A 23,171-nucleotide genomic window follows, 5' to 3' on the forward strand; every position below is an offset into this window, starting at 1 on the left:
ATGTGTATACGATCTTTAGTGTATTTAATCTATACTACCACATCCTTTGTTGCATAATATACATATTAGAAAATGTGTAGCGATCCTGCATGTTCATCATTTTAAACAATGAAAATGTTCTTGGGGAAGCTACAACAAAAGTTTTGATTTTACGTAGCTTGCTATTACAAACTGTCAAAGTGAATTGAACTAGCCTAAGAGCAGTGTCCAATTCCAAAGAGTAAACATACTGTCAATAGCATTCATTTCAAACACGTAAAGTACACTGTGTGCAATCTATTCTTTGTGTGACGATTCCCACACAGCCCTCCCCCTCCCCCCCCTCCCACCGCAGTAGGGATAAGCTCCTGTCTCCTGTAAAGTATGGGTATTTGTAATTTTGTACTGCATGCATCGACCAGCCCTGGTGCGAACTACTGGATTTTCTAGCATTTCCTCTGGGTCTGCATGCCATGTTGAGAGTTTCATTTGCTCCAATTGCTTTCCTTCTCCTGTCTTTTCTGCAGTTGCAAGCATAGTTTCCTCATGCTTTCCTGAAAGAATTCATTGTCTGACACTAATTTATATGCAGGCTTCACCCTTTCTAGGGACACTGTATGTTGTTTGCCATTACATTGTATCTGCATCATACGTTTGTCATGTTTTATGACTCTGTGTGGCACTGCATATGTTGATCGCAGAGGGGGACCTACTGCATTCGTCCTCAGCATTACACCTGAGCATGTGCTGAGATCTTGTGCACAAAAAACTTATGTTCACCATGTCATGTTGCTGGTGACGGCTGGAGTTTGGTAATGCGGCTTTGTATTTATTGCAGCAAGTATGCTAAATTATTTCCTGTCAGTTCTGATAGTGCCAAAAAAAATTCTGACAGCAGACGGAGGGTCTCTCCATATATCATCTCTACTGTTGAAGATCCTATATCTTGTTTATGTAAAGTGCATTTTCGGCCCTTCTTATGTGCCTAATATCTGTATTGAACTGCCCAATAAATTCAAGTTGCTGAAATTGTCTTGGGGACCGGTTGTCCTTATGTGTGCTGAAGGCGAAAGTTACCAGTTTGTGGTCCATATATATGATGAATGGTCTGGCTTCGATATACAGGCGACAGTACCACACTGCTTCATGTGTAACTAGTAGCTCACAATCAAAAGTGCTCAATTTGACTTATGATGCCATGAGCTTGTGGGAATAAAAACTAAAGGGCTGCCAACAATCGTCAGCATACTGGTGGAAGGTGGCACCAATTGCATGCTGGCTGGCATCTACAACTACTGTTAAAGGTGCGTCATGTACAGCATGTGCTAACAAAATTGCTTTATGCAAGCTGGCTTTTACCTGGTTGAAAGCTCGCTGCATCTCCGGTATCCAATAGAGTGGTCATCGACCTGTGCCATGTTTACCTGCTAGAGCTGCTGTCAGTGGTGCTTGTACCTTGACTACTCCTGGTAGGTGCCACTGGTACAAATTTATGGCTCCTAGGAATCCTATCAGCTGATGAAAGTCAGTCGGCTGAGGAATGTCCTTTACGATTTAAATCTTATATTTCAAAGGTTGCATGCCAGATGCTGAAATGATGGAGCCAAAGAAATTTTCCTGCGTATGATGCAGAGAACACTTTGCTTTGTTGACCACTATGCCATAGTTGCGCATTCAGTCAAAGACTGCTTTGATGTGTTGCTCATGCTCTGTGGTAGTTCTGGAAAATACAAAGCTGTTGTCCAGGTACACAGAGCAAAAATTCAGTGCTTTAAGGACTTAATCCAAAAAACTTGCCATTCTTTGCAGCATTTTGAATCTGAAGGGTATTCGTAAAAACTCGAATAATCCAATCACAGCAGTCTTTGGATGTCTTCATTCGCCACTGGTATTTGGTTATATGCCTTCTTGCAATCAATTATGCTGAATATTGTGGATCCTGCTAGTACGTTTGTGAAGTCTTTAATATTTGAAACCAGGCACCAGTCTGGGATTGTGCATTTGTTCAGGGTCTCCAAGTGCCATCCTTCTTCTTTACTACATGTAGTGGAAATGCCCACAGGCTGTCTGATCTGTGGATAATGCCCATGTCTTCAAAGTCTCCTTTGCTGCCATGAAACGATCAGGAGCCAGTCTTCTAAGCTGTCATGACACCAGTTGTCCTGGTGTGGTCATAATGTGTTATGCAGCATTGCGTTTACTTGTTCTCAACTACCCAAGGTGCTCACAGCACTTCGACCCAGAGATTCTGTGACGACCTCACCATCCATTTTTATCTGTGCTGCATTGAGGTTTGTCTCTATCCTTTGTTGACAAATATAGTCTGCTCCAAGGATAGGCTCTAAGACATCTGCCAGCAAGAAATTTCACATAAATTCCTTCCCAAATTCGAAATACACTTCTATTTCATGATGTCCGTACATTGCTATCGGCAAATTGTTTGCAGCTGTGAGCTGAGTGGGTTTGGCTGGCATTCTTTTTTTGTGCCTGCTGATAATGTGCTAACATCAGAGCCTGAATCAATGAGATAGTAGTGATATGCCATAACATCTAGTACATACAATCTTCATGACAATATTAGTAGACTGGCTCGATTACTCACTTGTTGGGATTCCATTAGGTCGTCAGCTGTCTTAGTCCAGTGCTTTTGTTGAGCTCTGCAACCTGCTGCACCTATTGCCAACTGCTGGTGCCGTTTGGGTATGAACACAGAGAAGTACACTTTGTGGCTTGCTCCCCAAAAAGCCAATGATACCAACAGGTTGAGTCTTGCCTCTTTGTATAATATTATTGATTCTTACTTTCAGTGTCTTGTTGTATATCCTTCATATCTTCTACCAGTGCCACTAGCTGTCCCTGCAATGCTTCTCTCTCTTCTATCAAGTATTTGTTAACATCTGTAAGTCACTCTTTTTGTATAACCACAGTTTCTTGCGCGTTGCTTCCCTCATGCAATTTCATTGCTCTGATGCATCAGTCTTGCCTAATGTTGCATACACTTTGTCTGCAACAAGAATTATCTTGCTGATGTCAGTACTGCCGCAGGTAACAACAGTTGCTTGCACCATAACTGGCAGTTGTGCCATCCACACATGTTGCAGCATGGCATCTGATAACTCTTCTTCACTGACGATACTTCATAAATGTCACCAGAATTCTGCTGGTATTCTATCACTTGTCTCCTTGCTATGCAACACTTGCTGCGCCCATTGCTCTACTGACTTACACAACTGATCAATTAGCGTTTTCCTTAGCTGCGTGTACTGTTTTTGAGGTGGCTGCAATATGTCGTCCATGATCATAGCAGCAACTTGGCGTCCAAATTGTTTACTGCTACCGTGAATTTTACTTCATCATCAGTGACTTAATTCTGGACAAATGCTAGGTCCGACATTGCAAACCATAATTCCGGTTTTTCAGGCAAGAACCACAGAGTCTGTACTTTCGTTCTAGGCTTGACTCACAACTTATATTTGTTGGCCTGTCTGTGAATTGAATCTTTGTCTTCTATCAGTGATTGTGGGCATGTCTCTCCTCTGTCTTGTGTTTCTGTTGCATCTTCAAGATCCTTAATCTGCTTCTGCAAGGCTTCTTGTAACTTTAGCAGCTGCAGTGTGGCTTGAGCTCAATTGACGTCTTGATACAATGATATCATATGACTCTTTGTAGTTCTACCGCCTGTGACTTTTACTGCGTTTTCGGGGTTACCTGTTTGTAGCTATCCTGCATGTTCATCATTTTAGACAATGAAAATATTCTTGGGGATGCTACAATGAAAGTTTTCATTTTACTTAGCTCACTATTACAAATTGTCAAGGCGAACGTAACTAGTCTAAGAGTAGCATCCAAGTCCAAAGAGTAAACATACATACTATCAACAGCATCTGTTTCAAAGACATAAAATACACTGTGTGTGATCTATTCTTTATGCAGCGATTCCCACAGATATATAGCTATTTCAGTAGCACAATGCATAGATGCGTGCACTTGCCCGTGCCCCTCTATATGCACTGCTTGGCAGCGACACTGTGCATGCCGACGCATCATGTATTGTGACAGATTGGAGGAGGAGGAGGAGGAGATCAGCATGCATGTCATGAGCCAGACACACAGACATACAGACAGATGAGGGCAGCTGATTATTGCACATACCATCACTCATAACAAAACTACTGAAATGTGAGTGCAGCCACAGCTAGCAGCATCTATCATAAAATCATTCAAAGCATAAAACTCCTGGAGTCCAACAACAACATAAAACAGTTAAAGGAACAGCCTCACAATGTGTACATAACAGCCACAAAATCAGGAAAGCTCACGAAGAAAACTTATAGTAAGTTTTCAAGCACAGTTTTCCTATCTTACATAAAAATGGAGCCATTCCTGTACATTATTGATTCACGGGGTAGGCAAAGCAATCTCTCCTTATACAATGGGCTGTTTGTTGATGAAATCAGAATACCAATGTGTTCATTAAAAGTAATTCCAGCAAAGTGTATGCAGTTCTGTCAATCCAGTGACATATATTTTTACAACAGGTAAAGAATTATATTTGCCAATTAAAGTTGCAGGAATCTTTTGTGATCTCACAAAAGCCTTTGACTCTGTAAATCATGCACTGCTCATCTATAAGCTCGACAAGTATGGGATCAAGGGTAATGTTCTAAATTGGCTTACTTCATACTTATCAAATAGGAAACAAAGAGTGATTGTCTCATCAAATGCAGCAAATTACTATTCAAAATGGAAAACAGTAGCCCAAGGTGTCCCTCAAAGCTAGATTCTAGGACCTATTTTGTTTTTGTTCTATGTTAATGATTTACCAAACAATGTAAATGCTCCATCGATTTTATTTGCAGATGACAGAACTGTATTAGTTGAAAACCAGGAGCCAGAAAACATCCCTCTCTACATAATAAACACAATGAACAAACTAGAAACATGGTTCCAACTGAATGGATTAAGATTGAACATCCCCAAAACCCACATGGTCCAACTCAGAACAAAACAGCCAAAGCCCCAAGAAATTAAAATAACTGATAAAAATCAGGATATAGAAGAAGTGGATTCTGTGAAGTTTTTAGGGTTAAACCTAGATAAAAATTTAAATTGGAATAAACATGTTGACTACCTGTAAAACAAATTATGTAGCTTCGCATTTGCTATGCAAATATTAGCTGGTGCAACAGGCATGAATACAGGGAAAATTGCATACCACAGCAACTTTCAATCAGTTGTAAGGTATGGTATTATTTTTTGGGGAAATTCAAGCAATATATTGTGCATACTAAAGTTACAGAAAAGAATAATAAGGAACATGTGTACTGCCAATCCAAGGACATCATGTAGCCCACTATTTTAAAAACAAGTTATTAACAATTCCCTCCTTGTACATCTATGATATTATCACCTTTCTACACAGCAATTTAGAGTTATTCAAGAAAATCTGTTTCAATCATACGTATAACATGAGAAACAAAGACAATTTTATGCTTCCCACTCATCGCTTAAACCTATATGCGCGGTCCTCTCAGTATACGGCAATGAAAATTCGTAACAAGCTAAAAGGAAAGAACGTTCTAAGTATGAACCTAGAGACACTGAAAACAAAGCTATATGATATACTTGTCAAATGCTGCTACTACACTGTTGAGGAGTTCAAGAAGGATGAACTGAACATTTGAGAAGGATAAATTTACATATAGTCTTGTGTGTAAATGTAGCTGTCCTTCACAAAAGGGAGGAAAGAAAAATAAAAGTTTATATTAATGTCAAAATTCTTTGTACCAATTAGGCCTAAGTTGTGTCCTGTACACTAAACATATGATTGGAAATTGTATGTTATGAGATGAATAAAACACTATTCACTATTCATAAGTGGAAATCACAAGTAGAAGTGATGCATTTAAAATACATTAATTGATTCATACTCTTTTTGCAGATTTCAGCTTTTGAGAAGCTGGTTTGATGTGTGTTTAGATTAGATTAGATTAATACTAGTTCCATGGATCATGAATATGATATTTCATAATGATGTGGAACGAGTCAAATTTTCCAATACATGACATAATTAAGTTAATTTAACAACTTTTTTATTTTTTTGTTTTTTTTTTAATTTTTTATATAATTTTTTCTTTGTTTTTTTCTTTTTTTCTTAATTTATATCTAAAAATTCGTCTATGGAGTAGAAGGAGTTGTCATTCAGAAATTCTTTTAATTTCTTCTTAAATACTTGTTGGTTATCTGTCAGACTTTTGATACTATTTGGTAAGTGACCAAAGATTTTAGTGGCAGTATAATTCACGCCTTTCTGTGCCAAAGTTGGATTTAATCTTGAATAGTGAAGATCATCCTTTCTCCTAGTATTGTAGTTATGCACACTGCTATTACTTTTGAATTGGGTTTGGTTGTTAATAACAAATTTCATAAGAGAGTATATATACTGAGAAGCTACTGTGAATATCCCTAGATCCTCAAATAAATGTTTGCAGGATGATCTTGGGTGGACTCCAGCTATTATTCTGATTACATGCTTTTGTGCAATAAATACTTTATTCCTCAGTGATGAATTACCCCAAAATAAGATGCCATATGCAAATAGGTGTAGTAAGCTAATTTACTGAGATGTTTATCACCAAAATTTGCAATGACTCTTATTGTATTAGTAGCTGAACTCAAACGTTTCAGCAGATCATCAATGTGTTTCTTCCAATTTAATCTCTCATCGATGGACACACCAAAAATTTTTGAATATTCTACCTTAGCTATATGCGTCTGATTAAGGTCTATATTTATTAATGGTATCATACCATTTAATGTATGGAACTGTATGTACTGTGTCTTATCAAAATTAAGTGAGAGTCCGTTTACAAGGAACCACTTAGTAATTTTCTGAAAGACATTATTGACAATTTCATCAGTTAATTCTTGTTTGTCAGGTGTGATTACTATACTTGTATCATCAGCAAAGAGGACTAACTTTGCCTCTTCATGAATATAGAATGGCAAGTCATTAATTATATTAAGAACAACAAAGGACCCAAGACCGACCCTTGTGGAACCCCATTCTTGTTAGTTCCCCAGTTTGAGGAATGTGCTGATCTTTGCATATTATGAGAACTGCTTATTTCAACTTTCTACACTCTTTCAGTTAGGTACGAATTAAACCATTTGTGCACTGTCCCACTCATGCCACAATACTTGAGCTTGTCTAGCAGAATTTCATGATTTACACAATCAAAAGCCTTTGAGAGATCACAAAAAATCCCAATGGGTGGTGTTCGGTTATTCAGATCATTCAAAATTTGATTGGTGAAAGCTTATATGGCATTTTCTGTTGAAAAACCTTCCTGGAAACCAAACTGACATTTAGTTAGTACTTCATTTTTACAGATATGTGAAGCTACTCTTGAATACATTACTGTCTCAAAAATTTTGGATAAAGCTGTTAGAAGGGAGATTTGACAGGAATTGTTGACATCCGATCTATCCCCTTTTTTATGCAAAGGTATAAAAATAACATATTTCAGTCTATCAGGGAAAATGCCCTGTTCCGGAGAGTTATTACACAGGTGGCTGAGAATCTTACTTATCTGTTGAGAACAAGCTTTTAGTATTTTGCTGGAAATGCCACCAATTCCATGTGAGTTTTTGCTTTTAAGCAAGTTTATTATTTTCCTAATTTCAGAGGGAGAAGTGGGTGAGATTTCAATTGTATCAAATTGCATAGGTATGGCCTCTTCCATTAACAGCCTAGCATCCTCTAATGAACAGCTGGATCCTACAATATCCACAACATTTAGAAAATGATTACTAAAAATATTTTCAACTTCTGACTTTTTGTTCGTAAAGTTTTCATTCAATTTGATGGTAATACTGTCTTCCTGTGCTCTTGGTTGACCTGTTTCTCTTTTAATAATATTCCAAATTGTTTTAATTTTATTATCAGAGTTGCTGATTTCAGACATGATACACATACCTCTGGATTTTTAATAACTTTTCTTAATATAGCACAGTAGTTTTTATAATGTTTGATAGTTTCTGGGTCACTACTCTTTCTTGCTGTCAGATACATTTCCCTTTTCTGGTTACAAGATATTTTTATACCCTTAGTAAGCCATGGTTTGTTACATGGTTACGAGTATATTTAACTCTTTTCTTGGGGAAGCAGTTTTCAAATGCATTTACAAAAGTGTCATGAAATAAATTATATTATAAATTGGCATCAGGTTCATGGTACACCTCATCCCAGTCTAACGGCTGTAGGCTTTCCCTGAAATTTGCAATTGTTAAATCGTTGATTGAACGTACTACTTTGGAGGACTGTTTAGTACAGCTGAATGGAGCTATGTCATATATTGTAACTAGCTGTGCACCATGATCAGAAAGACCATTCTCAACAGGCTGAGCATTTATCTGGTTAAACTTATCTTGGTCTATAAAGAAGTTATCTATCAGTGAGCTGCTATCCTTTACCACCCGAGTAGGAAAATCTATAACGGGTGTCAAATTGAAAGAACCGAGTAATACTTCAAGGTCATTTTTCCTATTACCCTCCTTCAGAGAATCTACATGGAAGTCCCCACAAATAATAATTTGCTTCCCCCTGTCTGACAGATAGCACAACAAGGAGTCCAAATTTTTCAGAACTAGATGAAAATTTCCCGATGGCGACCTATATACAGTTACAATTATAAATGTGCCTTTATTTAATTTAAGCTCACAGGCACATGCTTCTATATGTTTCTCTACACAACACTTTTTTGTTACTATACTTTTTGCACAATGATAACTTTTGACATGTATGGCAACAACTCCTTTCTCCATATTTTCTCTAATTACATGTGCAGAGAGCTTATATCCACTTACATTTACCTTATCCATATCAGTAACAATGTGATGCTCAGACAGGCATAGTATATCTATTTCATCCTCAGCTTCTAAATCTTCTAAACAAACCAGAAGCTCATCTATTTTATTCTTTAAACTCCCAATATTTTGATGAAATATACTTACATTATTTTTAATTATACTTTTATGAGAACCTTTCCTTATTCTAACATTTGCAGTACTCTCCTGTCTGAGTTTCTCATTGTGCTTAGACCTAGTTCCTATACCAGTGGTCACATGGTGTTCAGAGAGGCAGATTATGTCAACTGGGTTGGGTGACTTTAATTCATCAATGCAATTACCTAGGATTGAGATACAGCTTGGTGGTAATAAAATTTCTGGTGATTGGTGAAAATTTATAATTGGCAGCTGTGATTGGTGATCCAATGTGCTAGAATTGTGCTGTTTGATTTCTTTCCTAAACTGAAGATTTGTTTCAATCCTGACCTCTCGTAGAACTTGACATCTTTCTGTCTTACCTATCCTAAAAAAGGTGCTGCTCCAACACCTGTAACCACTGGTATTTTACCATTCATGGCAGTGCCTCCCCCTCTTAAATTTCCTGCTATTACCCCAGCCAGTTTACCCTTCCCTTTCCTGTTGAGTTGTAGGTCATGCCTGGTATAGTCCCACCTACTGAGAGAATCAACAGGAACCACAGCAATATGAGCCCCCGCACCCGACCCAAGCAGCCGTTCCAACTCCAAATTAACTCTCCCAACAGAAGAGTTCAAATGAGGCCAGTCATGGCGTCTCAGGACAGATACAAATTCAACATTGGTGTGTCTCGATGCCGACACAATCTTTACTAGGTCACAGTCTATACTGTACCCAGGATCTCTGTCGATACTGTTCCCTGGCCCTCCCACAATAACCACGGTGTCTTCACTGGTAAATCCTTTACAGAGTGAAGCTAAATCCTCTGTCACCTGATCCAGACTAGCACTTGGTTTGAAAAAAATTTGTGACCTGATATTCTGGTCCTAATTCCTCCTGCAGAAGTTGGCCTACACCTCTGGCATGAGAACTGCCTAACAACAAAACTTTCTTCCTTTTCGATGACTTTCCTACATTCTTTTTCAATTTCCTATTAAAAGTTTGTTGTGTCCTGTCAACACCTACCTCTGCTTGAGGCTCATCAGTCTCTAACTGAAGCAACAGGTCAAACTTATTTTTGATATTCACCACAAAACTGTCAGACTTAGTTCTAGGCCTGTTCCTTCTGTTACCTGTTGCCACTTCCCACCTCTCTTTGCCCTTCTCCCTCCTTAACCTGCCCAGATCTTCCCTAGCCTGATCTAGCTCAGCCTGAAGGTCAGCAATTTTCCCCTCCTGTTCCACTATCTTCCTATCTCTGCTGCAAATCGTACATAACCACTGATGAGTCTGACCCACTTTCCCGACACCCACGCCACTGCAGTACCCCCAATGAAAAAAACTACTGCATCCATCACACCAAACCCTGGAACTAACAATTCTATGGCAAGTCAGGCACTTCTCATTCGTGGCAAAAATAATACTTTACGTAGAATAAATCAGTTAAATTACCGAAAATAAAAGAAGACGTTACAAGAATTAAGCCTATTCACAAATGTATATAAGCAAGTTTCTGATATAAAGTTACGTTGTTTTTCTGAAATCTGTATTAAAACAATGAAGTTATACGCTATTTACGGCAGTTTACTTATTTGTTACCGAGAATCTAGTCAAATTACCGTGAAACAAGAAACAAACACGTTTACAAAATTTGAGCCTAAACGCGACTTCGCGAAGTTACGATCTTTTCATGTTTTCTGAAAATATACGCAAAGAAAAATGAAACCTTTAACGGCAAGACTAAATGATACACTAATGCACGTATTTAATTTGTTGTCGGTGTTAAACTAAATTACATTCCTGTCTAAATCACTTAACTTTCTGGAAATAGTTTCTGGCGTCACTTACTCGGCGGCCATCTTGGATGGCTTGGATGGTTTGCCACGAAATTATTGGCCGATTGTGAGTTGTTTAGCAATGCTAACAAGGTTGATTTCTTGCACTTGGTGCTCTGAATTTTTGAGCTTTGAATGTTTTTATGATAGATGTCCTCGGGAATGCACTGCTTCTCTTGAAGTACAAAAGTAAAAATAAAGCAAAAACTGAAATACTAGAATTTATATGATTTTCAATTTCAGTAACTGTTAATTATATACAGTTTGTGATGGTAGAATCTATTTGTAATAAGATTTGAAGTGCTCATATCTTTTGTCAAGGATTCTATTGGATTTCATGATCTCACAAACACAATCTCTACTGCTGCAACTAAAGAAATAATGATAAGATTGGATTTGAATACTGTGTGCAGAAATCTGAAACTGCACTCTTAGTCACTGCATCATTGAGTCACTTGGTTTTATGCTGCACAAGTGGACTGATGAAGTGGCGTTGAAAGTATGTCATTTTCTTGCAAACTACTGAGTGTTGGCACCCGAGCTGAAAAAGATCTCCCTTTATTTTCACTCTATGAACTTTTGTTTGTATCGGAGAGCAACCTATTGTGGGTTCTTCTTGTAATACATTTGAAAGTAGTTTTATTTAATAAATTCACACAATCTACATTTCAAAATTTTTACCTGATGGTTTAATTGAATTTCACTAACTTTTCTTTTATAGTAACTGCAAAAAATAAAAACACACTATTTATTTGCAATATTTGGTGACCACTCTGCTGTCATTGTGTATTTAGTGATGGCTGTCATGTTAGAGTGTTTATTATGAGTGATAATGAGGAAACACAGTTTGTAGTATACATAATCATTTCATGTTATTGTAATTGTAGTGATACTATTGTATAGAACAGAAGAATCTGAATACCCACAATATACTGAAAACTTATGAAATGTTGCCTGTGATTATATGCAATGGTAAAAATGTTGGAAGTCATATAATCTTGTAATTAGGTATAGATTCTATTTTCTGTTTTCAGACTTTTTAAAGAAGTCGATAAAACACAAATGGATTACATTACTCACATAGTGGAGTGACTACTGTGAAGCATTTTACTGGAAGCCATAATATTTGTTTACAAAGTTTGAGAGATATTTGATTTTCTGCATGAAGTCTCACTATTTATAAGAAGGTTTTATTCCACTTTTCCCCAGTACAATTAGGGACAGGAAACGAGAGAGTATATTTCAGGATACCCAAGCACTTCTTAATGCATTTCTCATAAAACACGTCTTATGAAACTATCAGGAATGTACACACATTGGCACTCTGAGCACCAGACGACAACAGTTGGCTTGGATTCTTGTGGAATGGGCCAGTAGGTCCCATCATAAACAGGTGTGTGACTTTCCCTTCAAAGCATATAGCAAATGTGCAATTTAGTAGACCTGCAATGCCTAACACAAAAGAAAAATTAAGACACTTCATTTGAGCCATTGCCATTTGCTGTACTTAACTCAGTACTTGTAGGGCATATTGATGGTAGTGAAGAAGAAATTGTGGGGCTTGAGAATTTTCACAGGTGTCCTAGAAAATAAAGTTCAACTACATATTTGTTCTTGGCCAAAATAAAATAAGTATGATTTACTAGCTGAAGTGCTGTGAAATACTTCAAGGCTATAAGGCATCAACTGGTAGCTCTTATTTATAGATTACTAGGAATGACAATTAATGACAGTATGTTCATTTTCTGATGGTGAGGGTAAAATATTTTTGACATTAATATAGCGCCTCTGCATTAAACAGCATTTTTTTTTTATTTTATTTTTATTTTTTTTTTTTTTTTTTTTTTTTTGAGCAAAATGTAATCAGGCACCTTGATTTTTAGCTTTGAAGTTGTTTAACAGTCGAATAACTGTGTTAACATTGTGTGCTACAAGTAATAGACATTGTAGTACTTATTTTACATGGAAAATGAAACATTTTAAGCAGCCATGCATTTCTGAAATACATCAGGTATTCAGACTCTAAGGGTATTCCTTTTAACAGTCCCTGTCACCAGTTTTGAATGTTTCTGGAAACTTACAAAAAGAATATTCTGGTACAAAGACAAACTGTTGTTGATTGTTGTGTGGAGATGAATTACTGCAACAGAATCAAATACAGGGAAGGCTGAAAATTTATAATTGCAATTTTTTTTTAAAAAGCACAGAAATCATAAAAAAACATAGCTTTCATTCATGAATTACTAAAAGCCTTAACAATATGATGTCTGGTTTCTCTGCAGAAATGCAGTTTGGGGGCTTTTGTTAACTGATACTATCAATTCTTCTTGAAGTGTTTTTGTTATATAATTTTTATGTGCAGTGTGATTGCTGTTAGTGCAGGATTCTAAGATGTTTCATAAATTTTTAACATCAGGACACTGCAGAGCCTTCACTTGTTTAGGAGTATTGTATAGAAACTGCATTATAAAATTTGTAGCAGAAACAATCACAGTGGAATTTAAAAAAAATTCTTTTCATCTGCTTCTGTACTCAGAAAATCATTATACAGTATGTGGCGGAGGATACTTCATGTACTACTGTTTCACCACATTTATGTACGCTTGCCTTCATTATGTGAATATATCATGTTGCTCCTTAGTTTTTCAATGAAATGCAAGTCTCCAATTCCAGGACATCTTATTATGCACCTGCAAAGAAGCACTGACTCATCTTCGTACAGTAGGATTGAAGCTATTGTACACATTTGGGCTGCAGCTGTGGTTGTAAGCCTAAGAATTTAAGGGAAATCAACAAACTAAATAATAACTTTTATATTATGTTAACCTTTGTGATTTATTTCTGGACTTGGGATTAATAATTGTGACTACGAAGTTTAGAACACAGAGAAATTGTGGATTGTTTCAATGGAAGAGCAAATATAACTCTCTTCTATGGAAGATAATGAAATGCATTTGTTTCTGAATACCATTGCAACAAGCTTCCATTCTACACCCTCTTCTTGTAAATAAACTGTTATTCCCATAATAACTTAAGAACATGTTTTCACAGATCAAAGAAAAATGTGACTATTAAAAATTGCTATCACTTTGCACAAATGTCATACAAGATTGTTTGCATAACAAGCACATTTGAGATTGAAACAACCATTTTTAGTCGATATGTAGTTTAACAAAAGCTCTGTGTACAGAGCTTTAGGCTCAGTCTGAAAACCGCACTCCTAAAAAATAGTTCTTTCACTAAGGCAGCTAGGTTCAATATTTTCAGACATGCTTCTGGCTATTTTTATCAAACACGATAAGTTCCCATCCATAGGTATAGTTAAATAAGATTTTAAACCACATGGAATTGTTTCTTTTTTGTGCAGTTATTTTATTACTGAAAATTGATTACAAAATATAATGCTGATTCATTAAGTATTAGCAACATCAAATGGACAAGTGGTTCATTGTGCAAACCTATTTGATGCAGCTATGTTGTACAATGGAAACTTCTAGTGATAAACATGTTACCTTTACAGCACTCTTTCAGTTAAACCTCAGGTAATAAATATCACTGATGCTATATTCATTCTTATATTCAGAATTAATCAGGAAACTACACTGTTAAGCACTGAAGTAGACTAAACACACAAGAATTGGTCTATTTTCACAGAAAATAAAAATATCTCAAGACATTTACTACTAAATGCATTCCAAAAATATAAATGTACTATTACAGGAAATAAGACAAAAATATACTGTTGAGAAACATACATTTGCAGAATTCTAATTTACATAATTAAAGAAACATATCTGTTATAGTGAACTGCTCGACATGATTGCTGTGAGGCCTTCCCATACATAATCCAGAAATTAAATCCCTGAATACATTCTTCCATTAATGAGCACACACGCATAATATAATATTGTCGTGCTTTATATTTTCAGCATCATACTGAAGTTTCTGAAAGATGAGTGCTGATTGATGAATAACTTGGTGAGATTGAAGACTCAATGAACACTTCCGATATGCACACACACACACACACACACACACACACACACACACACACACACACACACACACGTTAATGTCATGCAAAGAGACTGATATTCATTTCATTTTAACATGCTTACTAGGGAAGCTTCAATAATAATGAATGGGACCTGTCTTGTTGTTCTGACACACATCTAGGGTTTATTGTCACTCTTCTTGCATTCATTTATGAAAGATATACATGTAAACTTTTTGTGCTCCATAAAATAACTGGATGATAGGCTAGGAACAACTACTCCTGTATACAAGAACTTGTGTCTTTTTATACTGGGGCAACAGATGCTTGCAGTTCGCTGAATTTCTTCTCTCTTTTTACTTATCGCTTCTTCTGCATTCCAAAATATAATTATAAACATCAATATACTTTGTACTTTTACACAACCTGTTGTCCTTGAAAGACAATGTAACCCAAAAAACAAAACTTGGACAAACTAAAGAACATTAAAAATACAAATTTTAAGACTAATACCATGAATGATTTACAATTAGTTACATTAACACAGTACAGTTTGTGACTTTTTAAATACAATTTTGTCATAATGATATCATTCAGTTTGCACATTACAAATTTAGTATTTTTTAACAGAAACTGACTGACAAATTTTATCGAAAGGATTGCATTTCTACACAGAGGCATCTGCGAGAGCTATTTTATACCATAGCAACACCTTTGTTGAACCTGGTGCATAATGTCAATACTGAGGAGTATATCAGTCAAATAATGCTTTAAATTTTGTTTTTGTATTTTATTTTCCAATATTTGCTGCTAGGCAGTAGAACACAGAAGTTAAATTATAATTACTTTGTGAAATTTAAATCTAATTTCTAACGATTTGCTGAAAATAAGAATAAATATTATGCAATTAAAATCTGTTGTGTTTTGGGACTAAGTTACTACATTTGTAAAAACAGTGGCCATCCACAGAAAGGAGTGAATTCCTTAAATGCTGAGTGTAATCTTGGAAACTGCAACAGTATAACAAATCTCTTTGAAGGTGTCTGAAGTGACATCATCAAGAAAATAAGTAGTGTGTTCACTGAAATTGCAACAAATTGCTGCAATGTGTTTTGAAATACTTACAGAAAAAGTTGTCTTGAGAATTCTGTTATCATGTAGACTGAGCATTGAACTCTGTGCATCACAATGTTTGAGTAATATAGAATGGCAGTTCTGTCAGTTATTAATTTGATACTGTGGTCTGCCACTATTCAAACTGGCCTCTGGCATCCAATTAAATTCAGTGCTAATCTCTTAGGTTGGTCACCACCATTACTCAAGAGTACGCAGGTCAAAATTTGAAAAAATTATATCTGTAAGGCGTACATGTCAATTACAAGCTGTTACACACTACATTATACTGAACTCTGTTAAATGAAGGGTTTCTGGTAAATATGTCACCAGTTTTCTAAAATTTTACAGCTCACAAAAAGCAGACCATTTTGATAACTTACACATTTTAGTTCAGACCCTGACAACAAAATACTTGTCAGCTGAAGTGGGACCATTTTCGCTGACCAGTTTGAAAATGTCAAAATAAGAAGAGGCTGTGACATTACTCAGAATTAAACCAGTTAATTACCACATATGGGGAATTCAGTGTTATGTGTAATTGTTCACATTTATATTTATTATATATAAATTTATTTTATATATCAATATGGAGAGTTCAATGTATTCTACAATAGCACCATTTTTTATGCATGCTTAATGCATACTCAACTTGCAGTGTTTAAGTACTTCTACTATAGTCCCATTATTACATTACTTAAATTTACATTAGCTCACAACTCAAAATGACATGATATTATTTACTTACGATTATCTTGGACAGCAACTACACAACAATCACAAAAGTTCCTTTATAATATTATCTTATTTTTCTCATCACATAAGTTCTAGGCACTTTTCATTAGTTGTAAGTACATACTGCATACAGTTTGTTCAGACTCTGTCACTGACACAAATGAAAATAATACTTCTCAGTAATCCGGAATGACAATTTTCATGATACAGTATTGTGATGGGGCATACAAAAGTTTAATAGTCTAGCTACTTCTTTGAAAGGAATATAGTGCTTACAGTACAATACTACTCCACCTTTAAAATAACCAACCATGCTTGAAGCATTCTGTTAGCTGGTTTTGCTATAAAGAAACTACTATTACACAAATATACTGTCACAAAAATAGTGAATCTCTTTGATTGCATCCTGCACTTATCATCACTACTTCTGGAAGTTCTTTTATTTATTTTGCTTAATGAAGTAACGAAGTTTTCAAGATAACCACCACAGTTAATTAGAAAACAAAATAATAAAAACTCAACATGGTCTCGAAACTCTTTAAGAAATGCAAAGTGAACAGTATCAGTAAAAAAGGACTATTGGCCAGATATATATATATATCTCTCTCTCTCTCTCTCTCTCTCTCTCTCTCTCTCTCTCTCTCTCTCTCTCTCCCCCCCCCCCCCCCCCCTCTCTCTCTCACACACACACACACACACACACACACACACACACACGCATGCGCACGAGCTCCATATTTAGGTAGCAATTATGACAATTAGGAGAATAAATTAATATAATATTTTTATATATCTTACTGTCCCCTATCCATTTTCATCTGTCCACAAAGACTTGCATGCTGTTTCCAATCTCCATTATTAAAAAATATGAAATACAAGCCAATCCTTATATCCAAACTCTCAGATATCTTAATAGCTTTCTGTTTTATCAAGCAAGTACCATGGCATAATGACCAGAACACATCATGTGTAATGTATGCACATAAACCTATAAGAACTATGTAGAAATGTTAAGCCAAAGAGTTTTTGTGAAATACAAAATTACTGACTCACACTAACATAATTCACTATTTCCACAAAGAAAAACAAAGAGGAACTTGGGAACCATAATGTTGATGCATCTCGAGCACAGACAAAAGATGAGCAACAGTATAAGTTTTTGGAAGTTAGTTAAATTGTTTGTTGTCTGCCGGTCAGACAGAAATAGAAAGCACATGTGGTCAATAAAAAAATGTAGACCCTGATGATCAGCCTTCAGCAGCATCATGATTCCTCCTTTGTTGCAAATCTTCTTTTTTTGATAAAGGTAGTAATTGATCACTGCCCTCTGCTGAAGGTGTCAGTGGATATTTCTGATCAGGATAGTTCCAAGCCTGTATTTCAGCTGTTCCAAATATCTGGAACATGATGTATGTCGTGCATGACACTACTGCAGACACCCAGAACACATGAAGCCAGTTCTCCAAAGTTGGCTGGAAAAAAAATTACAAGTTTCATAACATCAAAATTGAACTCACAATTGAACAATTAAAAACTATAATAAAAAAACAAGCTTTATTTTTAACCTTTAGTGTTATCATAAGCAAGTGAGAAGTGCTACGTCAAAATATTGCTAATCACGTATAAGATGAAATACTAGACTGTAGTTGAACACACAAAAAGTAGCCCTTACTGCTAGCTTTGGGAACTTTCAGTCTTCTTCAAACTAAATAGGAACTTTACACATATAGGTATATCCCTTCACCATGAAATTCTGGCTGTTTATGAACCAAATGCAAAGTCACATCCAGCTGTAGTGAAATACTGCCAAGAATTTGGCTGAGGCTACAAAGATGTAGATGACACCGAGTGAGGAGGACGGCCACTGACATTGATCACAGGCAATCAAGGAACAGATTTGCAAAAATCCTACATTTTCTGGTGAAGAGGATTACATTCACACTATGGTTCTTAAATGGCTCTGTGACCAAAGAGTGGATTTCTATCGTTGAAGAATTGAACAACTGGTACAAAGTTCTAACTTGGTGGCAATGTGAAAATTAGTGTCATATATCAGTGTCTTTTTAAGGGCATGCACACATTCAATAGAAGTTACCAATGTGAACTTAGTTTTTGAAGGCTGCTTATATTTACGAACAGTGTTTTGATGCATACAGTAAAATTTAAGACAGTTAATGAACCTCTAAGTCGGATATGAGTTAAGTTTTATGGCCTCAAATTTGTGGCTAAAATGAAAATAAGAAAGAGTAGAGCTAGTGTGAGGGTAAACAGATGACAGAGGAAAGGTGCCAAGACAATTGCACCAGAAACAAATGAAGCATTACGAAAAGATAGTTTTAAAGTGACTTATAACTGAAGATCATTATACACACAGAATACAATATAGATCACAATGGCACTCTCCTTTTGACATAGAAATAGCTTATGAAATATAGTGATAAATGCTGGACGTGCCACTCTCTTTAACTACCTAATACTTTATCTTTCTAGAGCCAGTTTATGTTTTTGTATAAAGTGTTGGTACTTACACTTTCTTGCAGTAGTGCACCTGCAACCAGTGGCGATAGAAAACTGGCCGTCATGTGAATTGTTTGTGCAAATGCTAGGATTGGTCCTAAAGAAACAAAAAGGAAACTCTGTTATTAAGAAATGGTTTTCCTGCTTCATTCCAAACTGTTTAACTATGAACTGACTGGAAATATTGAGCCTTGGGGAATGACACTAATAACACTTACCATTTCTGGGAATTAAGGGTGAATCACAAATGCTTTTTAACAGTTACTAAAATAGTGTTCTTTGACCCACTAAAAAAATATCTGAGAACCGTAAGGGCTTAAGGCCCACTTGCTGTTGATTTTAAGACCTTAGCATGTATGCATGCTCATGATATATGTTGATCTTATCATGAGTTAGGTTTATCTGTGCTGTAGATCACACTACACATATAAACACTAATGAAAAGCTATCTCACCAATTTGTCTGATATTCACTTCTATATGAGCCCAATGAAATGTGCTTTACGCTCTTAAGGTTCTCAGTGCTTCAATTATTTCCTTCATATCTTCACATAAAATCTAATGTATATTAAATAGTAGCTATAATGATTTCACGATCTCAATGTAACTTTTTTTCAAGTTCTGTAAGATCTACAAAAAAATTCTATTTGTTTCTTTCAGTAATGTTCATCCACATTAATGTTCATTTTGATTATAGGCATCGGCCAAATTAAATCTACAATAATCTCCTCTTGGGATTAAGGGATAAACAGTTGATATTTAAGTTTTGTGGAAAGCATTTGTCATAGTCCCCAAATGTGAGGACAACAATTCATGTGATATGATGTCACATCATGTCATGTGGTGTGTGTGTGTGTGTGTGTGTATTTGTTTGTTGTGATAGATGGGGGGGGGGGGGGGCAAATGTGCCTTATTTTCAACATGTTGCAGTATGGTTTCTTTCCATTATGTGCATATGGCAATAGATCACTATTCTTCAACAGATGAGGTGCTCAGCAACAAAGATGGAAAATTGCTTAAATTTAGATCATAATGTAAAAAGCAGACATCTCAATGGGGCAAACAGTAATCTGCTCCCATGATGAGTGGTTGGAAGTGGTAGGGAGGGTGGGAGGGGTGTGCAGTGGGAGACATGAGAGCAAGACAAGTTATAAATGACTGTTCTGGGGTAGAACTTGTCAGTGTGTGCAGGTGTAGGTTATGGTTCCTTAAGAGGATATTCCAGGAAACAGAGTGAACAGATAGTTGAATATGGAGGATCCAAAGTAGGCATATGAGTTAAAGGGGTAAATAATAGTTACAGTGGATGAGCTATGGTGAAATGAAAAACTAACATAAGTGAGACAGTGTTACTAACCAACCTTCATTGAAATATTACTCTCAAATACACAAAATTAAGTGGTTAGTAGGTACTACAGCAACACCATTTCAGTGTAATAGTCAGTTTGTTTTTTGTCCATTTAAAAAATACCATTTCACCTGTTCCTGAAGTTGACCAAAAATTAACTGCTTCGGGGGAAAAAAAGACAAAACGTCCTGTTACCAGTGTTCAGCAATCCACATATAGAACTGGACTGCATTCCTTCAGGTGGTTCACTACAGTAGTGTAAATGAGCTTCATGGTGTAAATGATTTCACATCAGTAATTTTTTTATTCATATTTTGACAATAAAAACAGTTTTTCTCAAGAAGAAACATATATTCCATTTGTAAAAATGAGTACTAGTGTTCCACGGGATTATGTCCTAAGATACTTCTTCTATATTCTTTTTATCACTTGTGTGTCCCATTGTTTAGCATAGACTCTCATCTGATGAATTCTTCTTGGATTATCAGCAGAGTGGTGATGTCTTGTCACAATGTTTCAATGAGTTTCGTACCCATCATCTTCTCTGAAGAACGTTGCGACAAGACGACGCCACCACTCAGCTGATAACCCAAGAAGAATCCATCAGTGGAATACGCTGTGTAAGACTAAAATTGCATATAGACTCTCATCTGTTATGCTGCTGATACAACTTTAAGTAAAGCTGTACTCAACCTCAAGGTTAGTTTAAAACTGCAGTTATTTACTAGGCAAGGTCCTACTGGATATGGTATGTCCTGCCCTCCTCTATGTAACCTTTGGAGTGACTCATTCAGTCAGATATGGAGGAACCTACAGTTTAACATAGACTCTGAAGTAAGGAGCAACTTTTCATTTTTCACAATAATAAATCACTGCTGTAGGTGAAAGAAGCACTAAGTAACAGAAAAAAACTCCTTGAGGACATTGGGGACTGGACACCTAACCTACAATTTGTAGTCAGCACCAACCCACTAAATCACCAAACCACATGGTACAACCTCACATAACTCATTTTGCTGCTGGAAGACAGGATGCCAAAACAAGCAGAAAAAAACAGTGTGTGATTTAGTTACTACATGCTGTGGGTGGGATCAAGGAGCTGGAATAAAATGTACATTTGCTCATTGATATCAATGAATGCTATTTCTTCTTCACCTGTACCCCATTAGGACAGCTGCTAGAGTGTGGGATTCAGTAGCTTGGTCTAGTGTGCCACCTGTACCCCATTAGGACAGCTGCTAGAGTGTGGGATTCAGTAGCTTGGTCTAGTGTGCAGAAGGGTTGCTTAGTCCCAGTATGGGCCAAGTTTGGTGTACCTCATGTACAATTTATTTATGGTATGTTTATTGAAGCACTTGGTAATTTGTTTAATGCTGTCATTTATTCCCCTGCATGCTCTCTCGCATTGAAATAGACATTTAAGGCAATTTCATTGTACAGCAATGTCAATATGCTTTTGTGTGTTCATTTTTGTTTGACAGTATGTTTTTTGCTGTTTTGTTAAAGATCATTTTCTTCTGAATTGTTCACTCCACGTGGGAAAAAACCCACATCCTTTCGTCTTTGCCTCTCTTTCCCTCTTTCCTGACAAAGCAGCCGTTGGTTGCGAAAGCAGAATTTTGTGTGTATGTTTGTGTGTCTATCGACCTGCCAGCGCTTTCTTTTGGTAAGTCATATATATATATATATATATATATATATATATATATATATATATATATAATGGAAGGAAACATTCCACGTGGGAAAAATTATATATAAAAACAAAGATGAGGTGACTTACCGAACAAAAGCGCTGGCAGGTCGATAGACACACAAACAAACACAAACACACACACAAAATTCAAGCTTTCGCAACAAACTGTTGCCTCATCAGGAAAGAGGGAAGGAGAGGGGAAGACGAAAGGAAGTGGGTTTTAAGGGAGAGGGTAAGGAGTCATTCCAATCCCGGGAGCGGAAAGACTTACCTTAGGGGGAAAAAAGGACAGGTATACACTCGCACACACACACATATCCATCCACACATACAGACACAAGCAGACATATTTAAAGACAAAGCCTGGCAAAAACAGAAAGAGGAAAATAAGACGACAGAAAAGATTTCGAAATGGAACAGTGACAATAACAAACGTAATTGTTGGATTCAAATTAATGATATCAATATAATGGAAGGAAACATTCCACGTGGGAAAAATTATATATAAAAACAAAGATGAGGTGACTTACCGAACAAAAGCGCTGGCAGGTCGATAGACACACAAACAAACACAAACACACACACAAAATTCAAGCTTTCGCAACAAACTGTTGCCTCATCAGGAAAGAGGGAAGGAGAGGGGAAGACGAAAGGAAGTGGGTTTTAAGGGAGAGGGTAAGGAGTCATTCCAATCCCGGGAGCGGAAAGACTTACCTTAGGGGGAAAAAAGGACAGGTATACACTCGCACACACACACATATCCATCCACACATACAGACACAAGCAGACATATTTAAATATGTCTGCTTGTGTCTGTATGTGTGGATGGATATGTGTGTGTGTGCGAGTGTATACCTGTCCTTTTTTCCCCCTAAGGTAAGTCTTTCCGCTCCCGGGATTGGAATGACTCCTTACCCTCTCCCTTAAAACCCACTTCCTTTCGTCTTCCCCTCTCCTTCCCTCTTTCCTG

The 23,171-nt window shown here is 36.5% G+C and overlaps 1 protein-coding gene across 3 annotated transcripts in view; it reads right to left on the reverse strand.

Annotated features, from left to right (window-relative positions):
- Positions 1 to 17,327: 17,327 nt before the first annotated feature.
- Positions 17,328 to 23,171, reverse strand: part of LOC124777517 (sialin-like) — a 433,945-nt gene continuing 428,101 nt past the window's right edge. For all 3 annotated transcript variants that reach the window (XM_047252962.1, XM_047252963.1, XM_047252964.1), the window contains 2 exons: positions 19,170 to 19,255; positions 17,328 to 18,113 (listed from right to left, as the gene is read on the reverse strand). In XM_047252962.1, the coding sequence (XP_047108918.1) occupies positions 17,889 to 18,113; positions 19,170 to 19,255 (311 nt within the window). In that variant the 3' untranslated portion in view covers positions 17,328 to 17,888. The remainder of the gene's footprint in view (positions 18,114 to 19,169; positions 19,256 to 23,171) is intronic.

This window comes from Schistocerca piceifrons, chromosome 2, assembly GCF_021461385.2.
Source record: "Schistocerca piceifrons isolate TAMUIC-IGC-003096 chromosome 2, iqSchPice1.1, whole genome shotgun sequence".
NCBI lineage: Eukaryota > Metazoa > Arthropoda > Insecta > Orthoptera > Acrididae > Schistocerca > Schistocerca piceifrons.